At 45.4% G+C, this 22,476-nt stretch overlaps 1 protein-coding gene across 2 annotated transcripts in view; it reads right to left on the bottom strand.

Moving 5' to 3' along the window:
* Window positions 1-973: 973 nt before the first annotated feature.
* The window catches only part of LOC134397787 (amine sulfotransferase-like), a 29,444-nt gene continuing 7,941 nt past the window's right edge, over window positions 974-22,476 (bottom strand). For both annotated transcript variants that reach the window (XM_063124746.1, XM_063124747.1), the window contains 5 exons: window positions 6,782-6,990; window positions 5,262-5,388; window positions 3,766-3,860; window positions 2,525-2,708; window positions 974-1,205 (listed from right to left, as the gene is read on the bottom strand). In XM_063124746.1, coding sequence (XP_062980816.1) covers window positions 1,072-1,205; window positions 2,525-2,708; window positions 3,766-3,860; window positions 5,262-5,388; window positions 6,782-6,990 — 749 coding nt within the window. In that variant the 3' untranslated portion in view covers window positions 974-1,071. The remainder of the gene's footprint in view (window positions 1,206-2,524; window positions 2,709-3,765; window positions 3,861-5,261; window positions 5,389-6,781; window positions 6,991-22,476) is intronic.

The following is a 22,476-nucleotide window of genomic DNA, read 5'->3' as shown; positions in this document are numbered from 1 at the left end:
CAAAGGAGGGGACCCAACCACCTTTACAAAAGATATTATTTAAAATGATTGTTCATCTGCCCACCCTTTGAAATGAGCAAAACAAACCTTCACTCCTCCTCCCCTGTAAACTTTTCCCAAGCCAAGGGGTAGCAACAGTCTGGGACCATGTACTCCCTCGTGCTTCCTACAAATGGCCTCCCTTCCTTGGAGTTTGTTTAATATTTATTTATTTTAGCATTTTCATCTCACCCTTTAGCCAAAAAGGCTCTCAAGGCGGCTTACAAAAATATTTCTTAAGACAGTCCCTACCCACAGGCTTACAATCTAAACAACATGACACAAAAGGAAAGGGGATTGGGAGGGAGGAGGGGAAGAATAGCAAATTGAGGAACTAGATTCTTAGTTGCTAAGTTCAGCAGTGACTGTTGGTAACAGGAGGGAGGGAAGCTCTCAGCTGCAGCTGGATCCAGGCATGATGGAGAGGTGCCTGGCTGCTGCTTCCTCCCCCACTGATGGCCTCTGATCTCTAATATGATCTCAGGGGAAAGTGTAGTGTGCTGTTTGATCGTAATTGAGCTGTTTCAGGCTGCTGTACTATTGTATTTGCACAGAAATAAAGAAATATTTTTTAAGAATAAAAAATTAACTGGAGGAGAAAGGAGAATGTAGGGGGGCGGGGCGGGAGATTTCGCCAGCAAAGTAGCGCTCCAGGTGAAAAGATACACGAGCTGAGAAAGCGCAACAACACTCAGATGTGAAAGTGCCCAGTGCTCGATTCGCTAAGGAAACGGAGGAGGAAATTGCAATTAAAGCTGGATAAAAAAGTAGGTGTGATGGAGTCAGTGCAAAATGTTTTATTCCATACATTCTTTTAAATTGTTCCTTTCCTCTTTTGATTTACTCTTGTTAAAACAAGAGTAAACATTTCTTCTTAACATTTCTTTCATGATTACCTTCCCCAGAATTTTTGATAGAAAAGATCTGCAAGATATCAATCTCTGTGTTTTTTTAATTCTTGTTTTTCAAACCAGTTAACTTTTTTTTAGCAGAACAAAAAGTGGCCCAGAATCTTCTTTTTCAGTGTCCATGCTAATCATGGTTTTGTATCTCTTTAATATCCCAGATGAATTTGAGAGTTATGTCTTTCATTTTCTCCTGAAAGGCCTTGTCAAACCTTTCACTCTGTGACACTGTCATTATATTCTTCCAGTCTCCAATGGTACCTGATGAGAGGGGAGGATAAAATGAAGTTTCAATTCATTGGTGATTTTGCCTGGAAAACTAAGAAGAGCTCCAGACTTCTCCTGCATTGCCCCAAGGTCATCATCTGCTTAGAGAGCTTCAGCTATGGAGCGGTATATAAATGCAATAAATCACATCACATCATCATCATCATCATCATCATTATCATCTGTTTAGGGCTGAATTGGAGCCTTAATTTCCTAACACCTGATTGGTGTTCATCCCTGAGCCAGTCCTATACCATCTGAGTCATCATGAATGATGTGATGGTTGGTGACTGCTATGGGAGTGGCAGAGAGAATGATTTCTGAGTCAGAGAGAAGAAACTGAATCTGTCTTTTGGCATTTAGAAATGCTGGAAAGTATGCAAAAATTTGCCTAATATATGGGGAATGAACAGTTTGCTTTTACTCTTGTTTATGCCAGGACTGCCAAAGTGGAATGCGTGGAAACCACCAAGCCATTTCTGCAGATTCCTCCCAGCAACCCTGAAGCAGCCGAGACCGCTGCTTTCCTACCACTAATTTTGGTGGCCAGTAATTTTGATAGCCAGTAGTGTTCCATCAATACCTGATGGAACGCCTCTCCCGACATGAACCTACCCGTACACTGCGCTCAACATCTAAGGTCCTCGTCCGAGTGCCTACTCCGAGGAAAGCTCGGAGGATGGCAACAAGGGAGAGGGCCTTCTCAGTGGTTGCCCCCCGACTGTGGAATGATCTCCCCGGTGAGGCTCGCCTGGCGCCAACATAGTTATCTTTTCGGCGCCAGGTCAAGACTTTTCTCTTCTCCCAGGCATTTTAACAGCATTTAACAACGTTAAGTTGTTTTTAATGGACCCCAGAATTGTTGTTTTTAAATGGATACTGTTGTTTTATACTGTTTTTATGTTTTTTAAATTTTAGTATACTTTTAATGTTTACTATTTTTAATTGTTGTAAACCGCCCAGAGAGCTTCGGCTGTGGGGCGGTATATAAATGTAATAAAATAAATAAATAAAAATAAATAAAGCAGCAATCTGTTTGGGCTCACTGGGGAGGGGAGGGGGCGACAGCCTCCTGCCCCCCATGGCACCCCAAGATGTGCCTGTGCTGCCTTTCCACCCCAGGGGTGGGCATGCATCTCCCCTTTTCTGTCTGCCATGCAGGGGCTCTCTGGGCTGGGGTGGTGGAGGCATAAAGAGAGCTAAGACTGTGCAGCAGCGGGAGTGAGGGAGTGCTGCATGGCTTCAGGTTGCGCGACAGCTTGCGCTGGGCCTGTCGAAAGAGGTGTATTTGAATTTTGTTGTCTCACCATTACCTTTGCGTAGATGGTTTATCTTCTCTGTCTTGAAAGCATTTCTATGAATTGGGACCTCAAAATTTGCCCGAGGATCAGCTTTCATATTCTTGAAGGTAGCCTGCTCCACAACTTTGTCCACCTCTTGGCTGCTCAGGGGCTTTCCCACAAAACTGCAAATTTTTAATACAACGCCTCTGAGGTCCTGAAATAAGAATTGTTTCATTTGTGAGTTTTAGGCTGCAATCTAATCCCATGTACAGTCACAGGATCGAAATGTCTCTCCTAAATTAAACTATGCATAGTGGAGCTATGAATACGAACCTTCTCTACTGTCCTGTAATTCAGACCGGGAACACAGCACTCTGGGAGAAGGGGACTTAAGATACCCCCACCATTTCTTCCTGAAATTCCACCCCCTGAAAAAGGGGTAGGAAAACGGGGGGGGGGGGAGCCTCCATTGATTCCTATGGCAGCTTCTCAGATCCAGGGGTTTCTGGATGGGCAGATTAATTGGATCAGGGTTCTCCAACATGGAGTCCACTGGTATCTCCACTGACACCATCCTGAGTTTTACTTGCTTTAGGTTATGCTAAATGTAAAATATTTTAACAAAGAGGGTAGAATACTGCCAAGTACAATGCTCTGGATTGAATTCAGTTTCTTGGCCAAGCTACTTGTTTCACAGCCTTCAATTGAGTATGGAATTGTGAGGAACTGGGAATTGTTTTGACTGTTTTTTTAAAAAATAATAATAATTCATGCATTCCCTCCATTGCACCTACACATAGCATTAATGATTTTTAAAAAACCAAAAAACCAGAAGAAAACTTGTTGATTTCACAAGACTCCACCTATTTATAGCCAGATTAATCTGGGTTAAAAACACGTTTCCTTCAGGACACTAAATGGCTACATGTACCACAGGAGGAGTAAATGCAAATTCCGGAAAATGCATTTTTTAAAACTGCATCAGCTTCAGAAGACACTTCCATGTAGATTGAGCCCTTGCAGAAAATAGATGCTTGTGCCAGTGCAAGGATTCCAAGGCTGTCATGAAGGCTCACAAATTCTTCTTCTTATGAGGCCATCTTTAGAATGAAAGCCCCAGTTAGGCTTCAAGGTGCCAAGGCCTCCATTGAATCTCACAATGTCAAAGACAGATAGTAAAAACCTTTTGGCACAGCCAGGCTTTCCACCTGTCGAATCTCACATTCTATGAAGATGTTATTCTTCGTGAAAATAGAAGAGATACATCTTACCTTAATCATCTCCTCATAGGAAAGGAAGAGAATATTGAACTCATTCTTATGGGTGTACCACCCTTTCACATGGTCAAAAATGGAGTTGCAAATAACTGTTGGTCAAACAAAGAAAGAAAAATGAATTGACAACATTCACGCTTTGGTTTTAATCAGGGTTTACCCAGTTTGCTCCTTCTAGTCTGAACATGGACTCAGACATGGATTCCGTAACTGAAGCCTTTACATTTCCAAGCTTGCAGTGTGATTTGCAGACCCCAGAAAATGTGTTCAACACCATTTATTTATTATTTATTATTTATTTAATTACATTTATATACCGCCCCACAGCCGAAGCTCTCTGGGCGGTTTACAACATTTAAAAATAGTAAACATTAAAAGTATACAATTTAAAAACACACACACACACACACACACACACATAAAAAACAGTATAAAAACAACAGTATCCATTTAAAAACAACAATTGTGGGGTCCATTAAAAACAAACTTAACGTTGTTAAATGCTGTTAAAATGCTGTTAAAAATGCCTGGGAGAAGAGAAAAGTCTTGACCCGGCGCCGAAAAGATAACAATGTTGGCGCCAGGCGAGCCTCATCGGGGAGATCATTCCACAGTCGGGGGGCCACCACTGAAAAGGCCCTCTCCCTTGTTGCCATCCTCCGAGCTTCCCTTGGAGTAGGCACTCGGAGGAGGACCATGTTGGAAAAGCTGCAGAAAAGGGCAAATAAAATATTAAGGGGCTGTAGCATCTCCCCTATGAGGGAAGGTTAAAAAATCTTGGGTTGTTTAGCTTGGGGAAAAAGGAGAGTAAGGGGAGACATGGTAGAGTTGTACAAAATTATACATGGTGTGGAGAAAGTGGATAGAATGTGGACATCTTTTCTATAGAATTGGCTACCAGAAGACATAGTGATGGGCACCAATTTGGATGGCTTTAAAAGGGGGGTAGACAAATTCCTGAAGGAGAAGGCTATCAATAATCTAACATCCTGTGAGTTCTAGGACTAGGTTCTGTCTAAACATGTATAGGATTACATCCTAAGAATATTACGAACTTCTGGGGAAGCTACTTCCTAGTTTAATTGCCTGTAAGGAAAAGACTGGTAAGCTGCTTAAAATTGTTTTGCTGCTCTACTTAAGCCCTTAGTTTAGTATAATTTTGTATGTATCATATGTTTGAGTATATGCATATATAAACCTTTTACTATTGTTATGTTGATATTTTAACAGATTGTATCCTGGCAGACATAAAAAGTCGGTATGTCTGTATCTAGTGTGTGAACTTTCTTCTACCCTGAGAAGACATTTTGTTCTTTGAGGAATTTGAATATGTTCAGTTAGACAGGCAATCAAGGGTCACCTACATACAGGAAGCATATTTTGAGAGAACCTCTAAAAAAAGAGTTAGCTGTCACAGCTAGAGTTGGGTGTTGTCTAGGGCTTTGTATGTGGGTGTTTTGTTTTGTTTAAACAACAGCACATTTCAGTCTTACCGTTCCCAACTAAATATCTCTGCATGAAGCACTCCAGTTTGAACGAATCTTCAAACCTTTTTAACATTTTGTTGTAATGAAACAAGGACACCATAGCGTCTTTAGGATTTCTGTACACATAAATGACCTGCAAAATTATTATTTTTAAATCCTTTTCAATACATTGATGGATTGCTAAGGAAACACACTTAAATAATGCCATTGTGAACTTTAATTGATTTTACCAGCCTCGCTCCCATTAGCAGTACAAGGATCATACTATTACCTTTTATTGTAAACAGTTACAAGCATTATTGAAAGGAAGATAATAAAGATGTTATAGAGGAAGAACTTTGTTTAGTTTTTCAGTGTTACAATTCTTTTGGAGACCATCCATTTGTCTGCATAGTTCTCCTGTACATATCTAATCACTTTATTTTTTTCTAAAGTAGTCATTGGGGTGGATCCATTGGTGAGTTGGATTGGGCTTCCCGCTCCTCCCCCCTCCCCCCCGCCTCATTTAAATTCCAGTAAGGGATCTTGGGGAAGTGGCACCAAGACCAGACCAGCATGGGGGCTACAAGATGGCTACATCTGGGGTGGTGGAAAGGGGGTTCACATTAGTGGTCGGCACCATGGTGTGCCCCTGGCCCTTCCAATCACCACCAGTGTTCCTGGCATGTGGGCCAGGAAGGGGAAATCAGAGAGTATGTGAGCTGGCCAATGACAGGTTCCTTTTCCTATGCTGGTCAAGCCTATTCAAGTAAAAGTCAGTAAAGTTGTTGCCAAATCATTATCCCAGCTACGACTGTGTGCCTAATTCGTATAGCTCGAGTGACCAAATACAAAAGAGGGCAGGGCTCCTGCAACTTTAACTGTTGTGATGAAGAGGAAATTTCACCAGGTGCTGCATGCATGAAAATGACAACTGCTGAAATTCCGTTTTCTATACAAGTGTAAAAGATATGGGAGCCCTGTCCTCCTTTCCACAGGGTCACCCTACCTGAACTGATTCAATGAAACTGGCGATTTATTCAAAACCCCATTCTAAATTATTCTGGAAATCAAACTTTCCCTTAAACAGTGTGTCTATAGAAGGCACAGGGCTCCAATCCACCAAGAACAATATGTATGTAATGGAAACTACTTGTGTAAACTATCTCCTCCAATCCAACAGAGCAAGTTGTTGGTGTGGAGCCCTAAGAAAAAGTTACAAATGTGGTGAATCAGCTGTTCAGGAACAAAGGTGGTTAACACCCCCGTGCGACTACCCCTTTACTGATGGGATCTCTTAAACCATTTTCAAAGGACTCCTTATATGGAGCCCTGTCTGCTCTTCACACATCCTTTGGATTGATGTGAGCATCATTACTTTCATCAAGATATTATTCTTCTGATATTAGCTGTATATTTAATACTCATTTGTTTAATCACATGTGTATCAGCATATGCATACATACAAGCATGTCTGTATAGCTTTTGCATTCAGCAGCTAGGCAGTGGGTAGTTAATATGAGAAAAGAGTAACAACATTGGCTTACCTTTCCTTTTCTGTCCCTCAGCCCCTTTGGAACCAAATAATATGGCAGGTGGCTCAATAGAAGACGAGGTGATGGTTCCTTGGTAAAATCCACATTGTTTAGATTATATTCTACTGAGTGGGCACGATGAAATGTGCTAATATTCCCTGTTCCGTTCCGGTGGTCTTCATACAAAATCAAGCACAAAATGTTCTGGGTCCACACAGTTCCTAAAAGAATTTTTTTTTAGTTTGTTTGTTTCTTTCTTTCTTTCTTTTTCCTCCCGGCCTCCATCTTGTCTTCACAAAAATGCTGTGAGGTAGATTATAGATTCATTGTCCCCATTCAGACAACAGGTAGCTACTAGGAGGAGGGCTTTCTCCGCTGTGGCACCCCGGCTGTGGAACGAGCTCCCCAGAGAGGTCTGTCTGGTGCCTACACTGTATTCTTTTTGTCGCCAGCTGAAGACCTTTTTATTTTCTCAGTATTTTAACACCTAAATTTAAACTTTGCTGTTTTAATTCTGTATTTTAATCCTATATCAATTTCTTCTGTGTGGTTTTATCCTGGTTGTGCTTTTTATATTGTATTTTGTATTTGGGTTTTTAGATTGTTGGATGTTTTAATATGTTCTTAATGGTTTTAATTTTTGTGAACCGCCCAGAGAGCTTTGGTTTTGGGTGGTATAAAAATGTAAATAAATAAATAAATATTAAACCATGCTGCTTAACCACAAAACGGTTAATAGAATGCATGCATTCCATTAACCATTTTGTGGTTAAGCAGCATGGTTTAGCAAAGTGGTTCCCAACTGGGGGTCACATAACCCACCCATGGGGTCCATGGCACCATTCACCTATCAGCTCTGCAAGGTCTGCATTTTAATAAAAGAAAATACGCCTTCTCCCGCACTCCGTTTACTTCAACGGTGATGTCATGCACAAAAGCACCTGCGTGATTTAGCGACTAGCTTCAGGGATTACTTTCCTGCACCTAATCCTGAAAACTCATGGATAAGGAATCCTTTTGAATGTGGTGATGTACAACTAACAACTCTATCTGAGGAAGAGCAAGATGCACTTGTTGACATGACTTGTGATGGCTCATTGAAACCATTTTTCAAAGAATATAGACTGGACCAATTCTGGGTGAAGTTTTTTCCTGATTATAAGAAAGGTGAAAAAGCTTTGAAATAGCTAGTTCCCTTTTGTTCTACATATCTTTGTGAACAAATATTTTCAACATTTTGTTATATGAAGAACAAGCATAGAAATCGGCTCGATGTTGATCCAGATTTGAGATTAAAAATAGGAAATATTGAACCGGATGTGGAAGGGATTGTTCAGGACAAAAAGAGGCATGATTTCTCCCATCACATTTAGGTTTAGTAGCTGCTAGACTTGTCATAATTTGTTCAATTGTAAACTAGACATTAGTAAAATTAAATTCGTCTTTATATTCCTAACTAAATCATTGTCATTTTTGCGTGGTAATATCACAAATTTTATGGACTGTTTTTTAGTATACCTAAAATCCTTTGCTTATTAGGGACTACCCCTTATTTTCAATGGGGTCAATGGCTTGGCATTTGAAAAACAAAGGGTCCACAGTACTTAGCTAATTGGGAACCACTGGTTTAGCATGTTGTCTGAACAAAGCCAATGATTTGCACGAACTCACCCAGTGAGCCTCATGGCCAAGTGGAAACTTGAGGAAGAAGATTAAAAATAATGATTTTATAGATTGAATAACAATGTTTAAAAATATTATATACAAAGCATTTTATCACATGGGCAAAAATACAATCAATCCATCAGACAATTCAATACAGAATGCTCAGTAAAGTTGTATCCATTGGCCAGACACGTTTCAACGCAAGGTCTTCCTCAATGGCCTGTGAGCTATGGAACAAATGCAAACATAAATACAAACATTTATAAAGGCCAAGGTAAAGGCAAACGCTTGTTACTGTAATTTTTTAGACGAGCAGAATGTTTTTAAAATAAAATTAATTAGACCTACCAAAGCTGGTTGGAGCCCAGGGCTCCAAAGGTCTGAATGAGGAATGTAATTGGGCCTCAGCTTTATAAACCAATATGTAAGCTTTTTTTTTTTCCGTTCAGTCGCTTCCGACTCTTCGTGACTTCATGGACCAGCTCACGCCAGAGCTTTCTGTCGGCTGTCGCCACCCCTAGCTCCCCCAAGGTCAAGTCTGTCACCTCCAGAATATCATCCATCCATCTTGCCCTTGGTCGGCCCCTCTTCCTTTTGCCTTCCACTTTCCCTAGCATCAGCCTCTTCTCCAGGGTATCCTGTCTTCTCATTATGTGGCCAAAGTACTTTAGTTTTGCCTTTAATACCATTCCCTCAAGTGAGCAGTCTGGCTTTATTTCCTGGAGTATGGACTGGTTTGATCTTCTTGCAGTCCAAGGCACTCTCAGCATTTTCCTCCAACACCACAGTTCAAAAGCATCTATCTTCCTTCGCTCAGCTTTCCTTATGGTCCAGCTTTCGCAGCCATAGGTTACTACGGGGAATGCCATTGCTTTAACTATGCGGACAGTATATGTTTTTTGTTATGTTCACTTGTCATTCTTGTCCAGTGGTTTAAGATATCTTGGGTTAAAGACCTTTTAGGGTAAAGACAACAGTAGTCTGTAAAAGAACCTTTAAAAAGCCCTGCAACTTTAAATCACAAAGGTATGCTGAGTCTTCAGCAGGAGCATTCCATTGTCACGTATGGGACATTTATACTCAAGTTCAGGACAAAGAATCTTTTGCATATACTACTAATGTTTAAAGTGAACAATTTATTTTGCAGCATATGAATACAATGGTCATTACTAGCAGTACAGGGTTAGCAATTTTAAATTCAGCAAGAAACAATTATCTTAGATACTATTAATATTTTGTCACGTATGGGACACAAGAATTTCCATCTTCGTGGACATGGTTATCTTCAATTAAACATTTCTGTGAACTGTGAACTTGAAACTAATTCAACTTTTTTCTGATAATTCCTGAGATATCACCTCACATTTATATCCATGTTAGACTCAATTTTTACATTTTAGCTCAATCAAAAAAATATTTTTTTGATGTCACGTATGGGACATTCTCTGTCACGTATGGGACACTGTCTGCATTACAACATAAAAAACTCACTTAGGACTACTAAATATGAATTCTTAATTGATTTAAGACACTAGCATCAACAAATAATGTAGTTAGAGCATTTAAGCATTGATATTTGAAAAGTCCCATTACATTAGAATAATTCTGAAAATTTATACATGGTGCAGCGACGAGAGTTCAAAGCCACAGTTGGTGGGTCCTTAAAGGAGTATGTAATACAATCAGGAGTGTGAGGCCACTTATAATGATGTTTGTTGGCAGGAACCATTACACTCACTTTAACTCCATCCATGCCACAGACTTCCATAACACTGCCTTGGTAGGCCACCTTATTATAACTAAAGAAGCACCAAGCACCTATATTGAGTTTCACATTTGAAGTAGGCCTAGTAACAGGAACAGATTCTTCACTCTCCAGGGCATGGTGTTTGAAGGAAACTAGACCGTTTGGTTTAGCCTGCACAATATGATATGATGCTATCCCAGGCACAGTGATAGTTCCTTCCCAAGGCTTGTCTTTCTTTACTTGGGAATGTATTTCACTCTGGGAAATGTACAGAGTGCATGTTGAGGGGGCAAGTTCATTTGCTAACTGTGCAAACTCCACTGCATTCTTTACGACACTGACGTTGCCTTGGCTCATGGTCTTTTGTCGTACAAGCCTTTTCACATTGCCTCCCACACCATCAACTATTCCTTTGCCATGTGAGGTGGCAAAATATTTCCAACTGAACTTTCTTTGGTATTTTTTTGCTAGAAGCTTCAGCACGTGCACCATGTATTTGTTCTTGAACTCAGATGCAGGTCCATCGCTCCAAATGATGACCTGAGTAACACCAGTTTCTTCACTCATTATCTCATAGAGTTTCATCAGCATTACATACACAGTGTGTTTGTCCTTCTGTGTTATATCTGAGCACAAGAGGAAGGTTCTACAAGATCCATTTAAGAAGACAGCTGCAGTGAAAAGCGTTACAGTTGCTCGAGACCAAAGGGCACTCTGAATCTTGTTCTGATACTCACAGCTATAAGACATAGCAAAATCAATTTGCAGCACTCTTACATTTTCCAGTTTTTGATCACTTAAGAAAGCATTTGCTTGTATTCTTTTTATGTGAACATGACCCAGAAAGTTTTCATAACTTGAAACAATATCTTCGTGTAATTCACCAGCACAACCATCTTTCATGCTTAATACTAGTCCTCCATCAGCATCCTTTTCCCACTGCTTCCATGTGACGTGCTTTGTTGGCTCTTCAGGAAATGGAATATTTTTTTCCACTGGAATTCACATTTCCAACAGTTGGAAGTTAATTTGTCATCACATAAAACAGACTTTAAAAATCTCCTCCAATTCTAAGGCCCTTTAACTTGAGTTTAAAATTTTCATGTATTTTACATCGACACTGATCCACTGGAGTATCCTTCAGTAGAAGAACATTTTTTTGGATGTAGAGTACAAAATTTTACAAAACTCATTTTAACTTCAAGGTGGCCGTTTTTAAACACAAAAATTGCCTCTCTTAAAAACATAGTGAGAAAATGTTTTTGAAGTCTTAAGTTTCTTTCCTTCTTCCCAAACAGTTATGTAGTCCTTCAATCCAGGAGCTGTATATACTAGGGGTGTGCACGGACCCCCCGCTCCGCTTCACTTGCAGATTCGCCATTTTCCGGAGCGGGTCGCTCCGCTCCGCCCCCGCTCCGCCCACTTCCGCTCCGCTCCGCTCGGAGCTCCGGATCCGGATCCGGAGCTCCGTTTTCCCCCCCCCATAGGGTTGCATTGAAAGCTAAAAAAGTAAACAACTTTTTTTCTGTTGAAGTTAGAAACCTCACGTTTGGCACCATGACACCTCATGGGCGTATACACACACACGCCAAGTTTCAAGGCAATCCCATCATCCCCTGATTTTTGGCGAATTTTTGAAAATCGGGCACCCCATTCACACCCCTTGGGATAGCTCCGTCAATTTGCATGTTAGAAACCTCAAACTCGGCACCAGGGCAGCTTATCCATGTGTCCACATGCACGCCAAGTTGCAAGCAAATCCCATCATCCCCTGATTTTTGGCGCGTCTCTACCCTCTAACGCACCACCCATAACCCTAATTCACACCCCTTTAGATAGCTCCGTCAATTTGCACGTTAGAAACCTCAAACTCAGCACCATGATAGCTTATCCACGTGTCCACATGCACGCCAAGTTTCAAGGCAATCCCATCATCCCCTGATTTTTGGGGAATTTATGAAAATCGGGCACCCCATTCACACTCCTTGGGATAGCTCCGTCAATTTGCATGTTAGAAACCTCAAACTCAGCACCATGAGAGCTTATCCATGTGTCCACATGCACGCCAAGTTGCAAGCAAATCCCATCATCCCCTGATTTTTGGCATGGCTTAACTCACCCCAAATTGTCCCATTCTAGAACTACGTCAATTTGCATGTTTGAAACCTCAAAGTCGGCACCATGATAGCTTATCCACGTGTCCACATGGATGCCAAGTTTCAAGGCAATCCCATCATCCCCTGATTTTTGGGGAATTTATAAAAATCGGGCACCCCATTCACACCCCTTGGGATAGCTCCGTCAATTTGCATGTTAGAAACCTCAAACTCGGCACCATGAGAGCTTATCCATGTGTCCACATGCACGCCAAGTTGCAAGCAAATCCCATCATCCTCTGATTTTTGGCATGGCTTAAACTTTTTAACTCACCCCAAATCAAGTCCCATTCTACAACTACGTCAATTTGCACGTTAGAAACCTATCCTTTGGTCCCATGACAGCTTACCCATGTGTCCCCATGGACACCAAGTTTCAAGGCAATCCCATCATCCCCTGATGTTAGGGGAACTTTTGAAATTCGGACACTCCAGTATGTCAGGGATTTAAAGTTGCAATTGCAGACAGCTCAATGGGGCCAGTTCCAAGGCAATCCCAACATGCCACGAGATAACCCTAAATCTTCTGGCACATTTGAAAAAGGGATTATTGAACTTGATAAAGTCTAAGTGAGCGCAGGAAGGACTTCTCCCCTGAGTCAAAGCAAGACACATACACCATCGCTGCAAGGCGGGAAGGGGAGAAGGGAGGGAAAGCAGGCAGGCAGCATGCATTGTAGTGCCGCAAGGATGGCTTGAGCACTAACGCATAGCAAACCAACCCATAAGTGGGCGCAAAGTGAGGCAAAGATGGCTGGTTCTTTCTTTCTAAGCCAGCAGTTACGCCTTGAGGGGCACAGAGGAGGACGACTGGGAGCAAGCGTGCCGGAGGGTGCTGGGCACGAACCGCAAAGCCCATCTCCCAGGCACCAGGCAGGCAGAGCAGGCGAGGAGTCAGTCCTGGCAGATGCCCCACCACAGCAGCACCCCGGGGGAGGCGGGCAGACAGGCAGGCATGGGTTGGCAGGCACAGAAAAGCTGGTACCTTGCACAAGTAAGCCATAGATCTGCGGGGGAGTCAGTCCCAGCAGATCCAGCTACCTCACAAGGACGGCTCCCAGGCAGGCGGGCAGGCGCCTCCACTGTAGTGGCTGTGGTCAACTCGGCGGGCGCACTACAAGACGAGTTGAAGTGAGAGCTCACTTCTCAGGAAACGTAGTGGCTGTGCTACGGGAGATCGGTGGACTGCTGGAGCTTAGCTTTTTCTCTGAGGGGAAGTCCATGAGTTGAAGTGACAGCTTGCTTCTCAAAGACAGGGTTACAGCGGAAGAGGGGTGGGACGAGACCGGGGAGAGAAGCTCGACCAGTGACTGCTACTAATCCCCACATCCTGGAGGACCACAGCATCCCACACAAAGTGGCTGTGGTGAAGTCAATGGCTGTCATGAGTTGAAGTGAGTGCTCACTTCTCAGGAAAATTAAACTGTCCGTACACACTAAGTGGCTGTGGTATGGGCGATCGGTCGACTGCTGGAGTACCACCCGCACATAGGGGAAGTCCATGAGTTGAAGTGACAGCTTGCTTCTCAAAGACAGGGTTACAGCGGAAGAGGGGTGGGACGAGACCGGGGAGAGAAGCTGGACCAGCTTCTGCTACTAATCCTCACTCACATCCTGGAGGACCACAGCATCCCACACAAAGTGGCTGTGGTGAAGTCAATGGCTGTCATGAGTCGAAGTGAGTGCTCACTTCTCAGGAGGAAACTTAAACTGTCCCTATGCACTAAGTGGCTGTGCTATGGGAGTTCGGTGGACTGTTGGAGTACCAGCCACAATTGGGGAAGTGAATGAGTTTCAGTGAAAGGTTGCTTCTCAAAATCAGCACACAGATCAAGGACTCCATTTGATCCCCGAGCTATCTAAAGGGTGACCCGTGGACTGCTGGAGTTTTCCTCAGGTTCCCGGTGGCTGGGATGGGTCTCGGCTTCTCAAAGCCATGGCACTGCTGCATATGCAGTGCAGCTTCTCGAAAGAGAGCTGTCCCACGGAAAAACGGTGCATTACTGGAGCTTAGCTTTTTCTCAAAGGGGAAGTCAATGAGTTGAAGTGAAAGGTTGCTTCGGAAGTCTATGGCTTTCATGAGTTTCAGTGACAGCTTGCTTCTCAAAGAGGGCATTACAGCGGAAGAGGGGTGGGACGAGACCAGGGAGAGGAGCTGGACCAGCTGCTGCGACTAATCCTCACCCACATCCTGGAGGACCACAGCATCCGCAGTAGTGGCTGTGGTGAAGTCAATGGCTGTCATGAGTTGAAGTGAGTGCTCACTTCTCAGGAAAATTAAACTGTCCGTACACACTAAGTGGCTGTGGTATGGGCGATCGGTGGACACCTGGAGTACCACCCGCACATAGGGGAAGTCCATGAGTTGAAGTGACAGCTTGCTTCTCAAAGACAGGGTTACAGCGGAAGAGGGGTGGGACGAGACCGGGGAGAGAAGCTGGACCAGCTTCTGCTACTAATCCTCACCCACATCTTGGAGGACCACAGCATCCACAGTAGTGGCTGTGGTGAAGTCAATGGCTGTCATGAGTTGAAGTGAGTGCTCACTTCTCAGGAGGAAACGTAAACTGTCCCTATGCAGACAGTGGTTGGGGAGAGAGGCACGGCCAGCTGCGCCTCGACCGTAGGGGCTGTGCTCAAGTGTCTGAACTTGGAGTCGAAGCGAGAGCTCACTTCTCAGATAACTTGAATTGCGAGACTGGGGAGAGACGCTCGACCAGCTGCTGCAACTAATCCTCCTCACCCACATCCTGGAGGACCAGAGCATCCACCGGAGTGGCTGTGCTCAACTCGGCGCACTACAAAACGACAAGTGGCTGTGGTGAAGTCAATGGCTGTCATGAGTCGAAGTGAAAGCTCACTTCTCAGATAACTTGAATTGCGAGACTGGGGAGAGACGCTCGACCAGCTGCTGCAACTAATCCTCCTCACCCACATCCTGGAGGACCAGAGCATCCACCGGAGTGGCTGTGCTCAACTCGGCGCACTACAAAACGACAAGTGGCTGTGGTGAAGTCAATGGCTGTCATGAGTCGAAGTGAAAGCTCACTTCTCAGATAACTTGAATTGCGAGACTGGGGAGAGACGCTCGACCAGCTGCTGCAACTAATCCTCCTCACCCACATCCTGGTGGAACAAAGCATCCACCAAGAAGTGGCTGTGGTGAAGTCAATGGCTGTCATGAGTCGAAGTGAGTGCTCACTTCTCAGGAGGAAACTTAAACTGTCCCTATGCAGTCAGTGGTTGGGGAGAGAGGCACGGCCAGCTGTGCCTCCACCGTAGGGGCTGTGCTCAAGTGTCTGAACTTGAAGTTGAAGTGAGAGCTCAAAATTGCTCCATATGAGACTGGGGAGAGAAGCTCGACCAGCGACTGCTACTTATCCCCACATCCTGGAGGACCACAGCATCCCACACAAAGTGGCTGGTAAAGTCAACGGCTGTCATGAGTCGAAGTGAAAGCTCACTTCTCAGGAGGAAACTTAAACTGTCCCTATGCACTAAGTGGCTGTGCTATGGGAGTTCGGTGGACTACTGGAGTAGCTCCCTCAATTGGGGAAGTCAATGGCTGTCATGAGTCGAAGTGAGAGCTCACTTCTCATTAAACTTAAACTGTCCCTATGCACTAAGTGGCTGTGCTATGGGCGTTCGGTGGACTGTTGGAGTACCAGCCGCAATTGGGGAAGTCCATGAGTTGAAGTGAGTGCTCACTTCTCAGGAGGAAACTTAAACTGTCCCTATGCACTAAGTGGCTGTGCTATGGGCGTTCGGTGGACTGTTGGAGTACCAGCCGCAATTGGGGAAGTCCATGAGTTGAAGTGAGTGCTCACTTCTCATTAAACTTAAACTGTCCCTATGCACTAAGTGGCTGTGCTATAGGCGTTCGGTGGACTGTTGGAGTACCAGCCGCAATTGGGGAAGTCCATGAGTTGAAGTGAGTGCTCACTTCTCAGGAGGAAACTTAAACTGTCCCTATGCACTAAGTGGCTGTGCTATGGGAGTTCGGTGGACTGTTGGAGTACCAGCCGCAATTGGGGAAGTGAATGAGTTTCAGTGAAAGGTTGCTTCTCAAAATCAGCACACTGATCGGGTCACCCAGAGGACCACAGCCTGTACGTAGTGGCTGTGCTGAAGTCAATGACTTCCATGAGTTTAAGTGAAAGGTTGCTTCTCAAAGGCGAGGACTTGCCTGTTTCATTTTCGCAGCGAGACAGGCAGCTGCAGTAACAGTCAGAACCACACACACAATGACAGCTTTTGCACAGAGGCTCATGAGTTCAAGTGACAGCTTACTTCTCAAAACCATACTTCTGGATCAGGGAGTACGTCTTCCACTCCCAGGGCACTCCAAAGGGCGACCCGTGGACTGCTGGACTTTACCTCCCTCAGTTGGGGAAGTGAATGATGAGTTTAAGTGAAAGCTTGCTTCTCAAAGACGGGTTACAGCAGAAGGGGAAGAGGAAGAGGATGAGACTGAGGAGAGAGAGAGAAGAGAGCATCCACTGTAGTGGCTTTGCTAGTGGCTGTGCTACGGGCGATCGGTGGACTGCTGGAGTACCTCCCGCACATAGGGGAAGTGAATGAGTTTCAGTGAAAGGTTGCTTCTCAAAATCAGCACACAGATCAAGGACTCCATTTGATCCCCGAGCTATCTAAAGGGCGACCCGTGGACTGCTGGAGTTTAACCTCCCTCACCCTCAATTGGGGAAGTGAATGAGTTTCAGTGAAAGGTTGCTTCTCAAAATCAGCACACTGATCGAGTCACTCAGATCCTGGAGGACCACAGCCTCTATGTAGTGGCTGTGCTGAAGTCAATGACTTCCATGAGTTCAAGTGAAAGGTTGCTTCTCAAAGGCGAGGACTCGCCTGTTTCATTTTCGCAGCGAGACAGGCAGCTGCAGTAACACTCACAACCACACACACAAGGACAGCTTTTGCACAGAGGCTCATGAGTTCAAGTGACAGCTTGCTTCTCAAAAAACCATACTTCTGGATCAGGGAGTACGTCTTCCACTCCCAGGGCACTCCAAAGGGCGACCCGTGGACTGCTGGAGAGAGGCAGCCTGGCTAGTGGTGGTGGTGCCAGGCATTGCCTTGCCCCCTGCTTGCACCTCACCTAAACACGTGCAGTCAATCATGGAGTCTTTTGGAACTGGGTGGAAAACTATCCGGATGAGTTGACTAAGCTGTACCGGACGCCACAGAAATGAAATGAACTCAAGTGCGGTGCTTTGCCCTCACAGTCAGTCACACACACGCACGGTGACAAACTCTGCCTAGTGCCTACAGAGACGAATGTAATGATTCAGAGTTGATGTTGTGAACTGTAACACAGCCACTAAATAATAAGAATAAGAATAAGAATAAGAATAAGAAAAATATAATTAAAATAATAATAAAAAGAAAAAACCAGCCTGCCTGAACTGTAGTGTGCCTGCCAACCCAAGGAGGGGTGGAATTAAAGGGAGCCTGCCTGTCACTCCCACGAGGGCTTGAGGGTGGGGTATCCCAGCAGGGGGAGATTGCCCTTCAGAAAGACCAGCTGCTCCACCAAGTCCGGCTCCAAGCGAGAGCGGTGAGGGGTCACTATGTCGCCCGCCATAGAGAACACCCTCTCGCTTGGAACACTGGTGGGTGGGCAGCTGAGTCGATCCATGGCCACCCGCGCCAGGTCCGGCCAAATCTGAAAACGGGATGACCAGTAGGCCAGGGGGTCCATGGAGGAGTCCTCGATGGGCTCTGACAGGTAACGCTGCACGGTGGTTGCAGCGTCATCCTGGCTGGTGGCTGGGGAGGGTCTCTGCCCAAACACGGTGTGCAGAGCCTCTTCCCAATACCCCTCGCCTGTGCTGCTGCTGGGAGGGATGCACGTGAGGCTGCTGCTGGTGCTGCTGGTGCTGCTGCGGGGAGGGGTGGCCTGCTCCTCTGCCTCACTCTGCCCCACCCTCTTGGCCCATGCCGCCCGCACTTCGCCCACCAGCGTTTCCACCCAGTGCTGCCTGCTATTTGGCCCACAAAGCCCATCCTTCACACGAGGGTCGCACATGGCTGCCAACATGTGGACCCTGTCGGTTTGGATGGGCTCCAGCCTCCGCGTCAGGCCGTCCCTCAGCCTAGTCACCGCTTCGCGGACCTTGGGCTCGAAGCGCCTGCCGGTGACGGGATCCCTGTACTCCAGAAAGTCGCCCATCTGTTTCTGGAGATGCCTGCATACAGGGATCACCTGGCTGAGGAGGGCAGAGCTTTTGCTCAGGGTCTCGGTGGCGTTCAGGAACGGCTTGAGGACCGCCACCAGCTGGGACATGGCGTCCCACTGCTGCTTGCCCATGTGGTGGACGCCCATGTCCCTGACCCTGAACAAGTCGTGGATGGCACGCTGTTGCTCCACCATCCGCTCCAGCATCAGGTAGGTGGAGTTCCAGCGTGTCACCACATCCTGCACTAGCCTGTGCTGCGGGAGATTCAACTCCTCCTGCTTCTCCCGCAGCAAGCGACTGCCCTTGACGCTGTGGTGGAAATGGCCTGCCACCTTTCTGCAGCTCTCCAGGAGGTTACGGATCCCGGACAGGGGACCGAGGTTGGGCTTGCTGCTGCCCATCCCAAGGCCATCCCTCACCACCAGGTTCAAGACGTGCGCGATGCAGCGGACGCCCTCGAATCCGCCGTCGCGCACCGCCTTCACCATGTTGGCTCCCCCGTCCATGACCATGTAACCGCGGGTGACCTTCTGCCCAGCTAGCCACCCATCCACCATGCGGTTCATGGCCTCCGTAATCTCCCCTGCCGTGTGGGACTGGTCCATCACTTGCGTGTGGAGGAGGGCCCAGCAGTAGCCCTCCTTGCCAGTCCCTGTAGTGCTGGATCCTTCCTGCCCCACGGCTGCCCACCAGTGTGCCGTCAGGGACAGGTAAGCGTGCACTCCGCCCTCGCTGGACCAAATGTCCGAGGTGAAGTGCACCATCCGTGCCTCTGCCTGGCACAGACGACCCAGCACTAACTCCCTGCAGGAACGGTACAGGGAAGGCACCACCCGCCTGCTCAGGGTGGTGCGACACGGCAGCTTATAGTATGGCACCACAAGCGCCATCAGCCTCTTGAAGCCTGCGTTGTCGACGAGGCTGAATGGCTGGTCGTCCAACGCCACCATCTCACCGATTGACGTGGTGATCTGGGAGGGCGTTGGAAAACGCCATCTTGTGGTTCCATACTTCCCCCACCCCATTTCCGGCAGGGTTGCCTGCCTAACCCTTGTGGGGATGGGAGATGGAGAGCTGAGACTGGAAGTGCCAGCAGCAGCAGCAGCAGCAGCAGCAGCAGCAGCAGCAGCAGCAGCAGCCTTCGGCTTTCCCCTGGAACCAGTCGCCTTGCCCGCCTCTTTCCCCAGCAAGACCGACTGGTGCTGCCTCTTAAGATGCATCTTCATGCTGCTGGTTCCATAATGCCCTGTCGATGAACCCCTGCTTAGGCTGAGTTTGCAGTGGCGACAGACAGCAAAGCGGGGATCCGCTCCCAACTCAAAGTGGTCCCACACGATGCTTGTCTTTCGTTTCCGTGGTGACACCACCAATTGCCCGCCTGAGCTCTCTGGTGTTGCCACAGAAACAGGGGTGTGGGATGAGACTGGGGAGAGAGCCTCGGCCTGCTGCTGCTCCTCCTCAGCCCCCACATCCTGGAGGCCCACCGCCTCCTCCTCCTCCCCCCCCTCCACTGTGCTGAGGACCTCGTCTAGGTCCATCATCGGGCTCGTGGGCTGAAAGGAGAATGAAGGAGTTGGGGATACTCCTCCTCCTCTAATGGCACTGCTGCCACGTGCCTCTTGCAAACGGGCACTTTTCCCATTCCCACCCTCAAAAAGAGAACGCCGGGCACAAGTTGCAGAAGAGAGTGGCTCTGCCTGCTGCTTGTCCTGCTTCTGTTTTGGAGCAGTCAGCCAAGGAGTTGCCCGTTTGAGTTTCACAGGAGGAGAGGAAGCCTGCTTACTGCTGGCAGCCTGAGCCTTGCTGCTTTCAGCACGCCTGCTTCCTCTTTTCATGATGACTAACAAAATATTAATACTACTAATACTATGTATAAGGTACTACTAAGAATATGTATAAGAAGAATATAATATGTTTAAATGTAGGGAAATGGGACAAGAAGAATAAAATATACTACTACTAATATGTATGAGAATATACTAATACATATATATATATATACTACTAAGAATATCTACAAGAATATAATAATATGTTTAAGAATATTACTAATAAATGTAGGGAAATGGGACAAGAAATGGGACAACCACTACTATAAGAAGAACAAAGTATGAATACTACTACTAATATGTATGAGAATGTATACTAATAGACTACTAAGACTATGTAAAAGAATATAATAATAATATGTTTAAGAATAGGGAAATGGTGTGCGTATGCTTTCCCCAAAATGCTCAATCTGTGGCTGCACAAAAGCAGCCCACTCTGTCCAAGTTACACAGAGAAGAAAAAGAGAATCAATTTTTTTTGGTATATTTGGTATATAGAAGATAGAAGGAAACACAATCAGGATTTAAGAGAGGGGAGGGGGGAAAAGAACCAACCACTACTATAAGAAGAACAAAATATGAATACTACTAATATAATATGTATGAGAATATATACTAATAGACTATGTGAAAGAATATAATAAAATATGTTTAAGAATATAAATGTAGGGTAATGGGACAAAAAGTGTGTGTATGCTTTCAAAAGAAAGCTTTCACAAAAGCAGAACAGTCAGGCTTTAATACAGGGAAGGGGGGGGGGCAACCAACCCAACCACACACTCCAAAATTCAAAAATAAAGTTTATATTAAATCAAAGTAAGGGGAAAACACAGGGCAAACTAAGCTACAAGTCAGAAAGAAGCAAACAAACACACACACACGCCAAACTAAACCTATCCTAATCTATCTCCAAAGTCCAAAGCAGGAGCACTAACTAACTAAGTGTTACCTCCACGAACGCCAACCCACAAAGAGACACAAAACAGAAAGTTCTCAGGGTGGGTCTGCCTTAGTCCCCCCTCCAACGCTGGGATTGGAGGAGGATGCTTTCTGAGGAGATCAATTCTCATCAGGATTGGGAGTTGAATGTGCCTGTCATCGCTTCCAAAAAAATAAAAAAATAAAAAAAAAACCCAAACCCCGATTTTTAACAAAATATTGCACGTGAACCACAGCACGCAGAAAGTTGAGAGTAGTCTCAAAATGACCCCCATCCACGACTCTCTGTGCACAAGAATTTTCAGAATGATAGCTTAAACCCCCCCCCAGTTATCCCCGATTCTTTCCCTCAATGCAATCCTATGGGCGAAAAGCCGAAACGCAGTTTGAGCCGCGCGGTTGACCCGATTTTCACAAAAATATAGCACGCGACACGGACAACGCAGAGAGGTGAGAGTGGTCTCAAAATGACCCCCATCCACGACTCTCTGAGCACAAGAATTTCCAGAGCGATAGCTTCAAAAACATCGTAGTTATGCGCGATTATTTGCCGCAATGCAATCCTATGGCGAAATGTTTTCAAGATGGCGACCGGAGCGCTCCGCCTGAACTCGGAGCTCTGAAAAATGGTCGCTTCTCTTCGCCTTGCTTCTAGGGGGTCCACGGTCCGCTCCTACTCTGCCTCTGGGTAAGGCGGAGCAGGCCAATCCGCTACTGCTTCTACGCTCCTAATCGGAGCGGAGCACATCCCTAGTATATACAATATCATTGCGAAAAAAGAAGCTCTTAACAATGTTTATGTCTTAATAACATAGTTATTAAGTTTTTTTCTTGCATGCTCTCTGCAACCTCTTTCGATCTCTTTCATACTTCTTCCTCTGCAACTCATCTCTGCTACTCATAGACATATTTTTCTTTCTTCTCAGTTCTTTTAACCTTTCATTTTCCTTTTTTTGAAATTTTGGATCCTCCCTCTTCTTCTTTAGTCTCATTTTCTTCATTCTTTCAGCACTAGTGCTCTTTTTATTTTCAGTTGACACATTCATTATGCATTATCTGCATAATAAGTGTCACGTATGGGACAATAAATAAAGGGACGTATAAACTGTTTAAAATAAAAAATTAACATTAAGAAAATATTTCATTGTAGATAACATTATCTTTGTTTTAAATCTGC

This window comes from Elgaria multicarinata, chromosome 4 (genome assembly GCF_023053635.1).
Source record: "Elgaria multicarinata webbii isolate HBS135686 ecotype San Diego chromosome 4, rElgMul1.1.pri, whole genome shotgun sequence".
In the NCBI taxonomy this organism is placed as follows: domain Eukaryota; kingdom Metazoa; phylum Chordata; class Lepidosauria; order Squamata; family Anguidae; genus Elgaria; species Elgaria multicarinata.
This window is presented reverse-complemented; position numbering and strand designations above follow the sequence as displayed.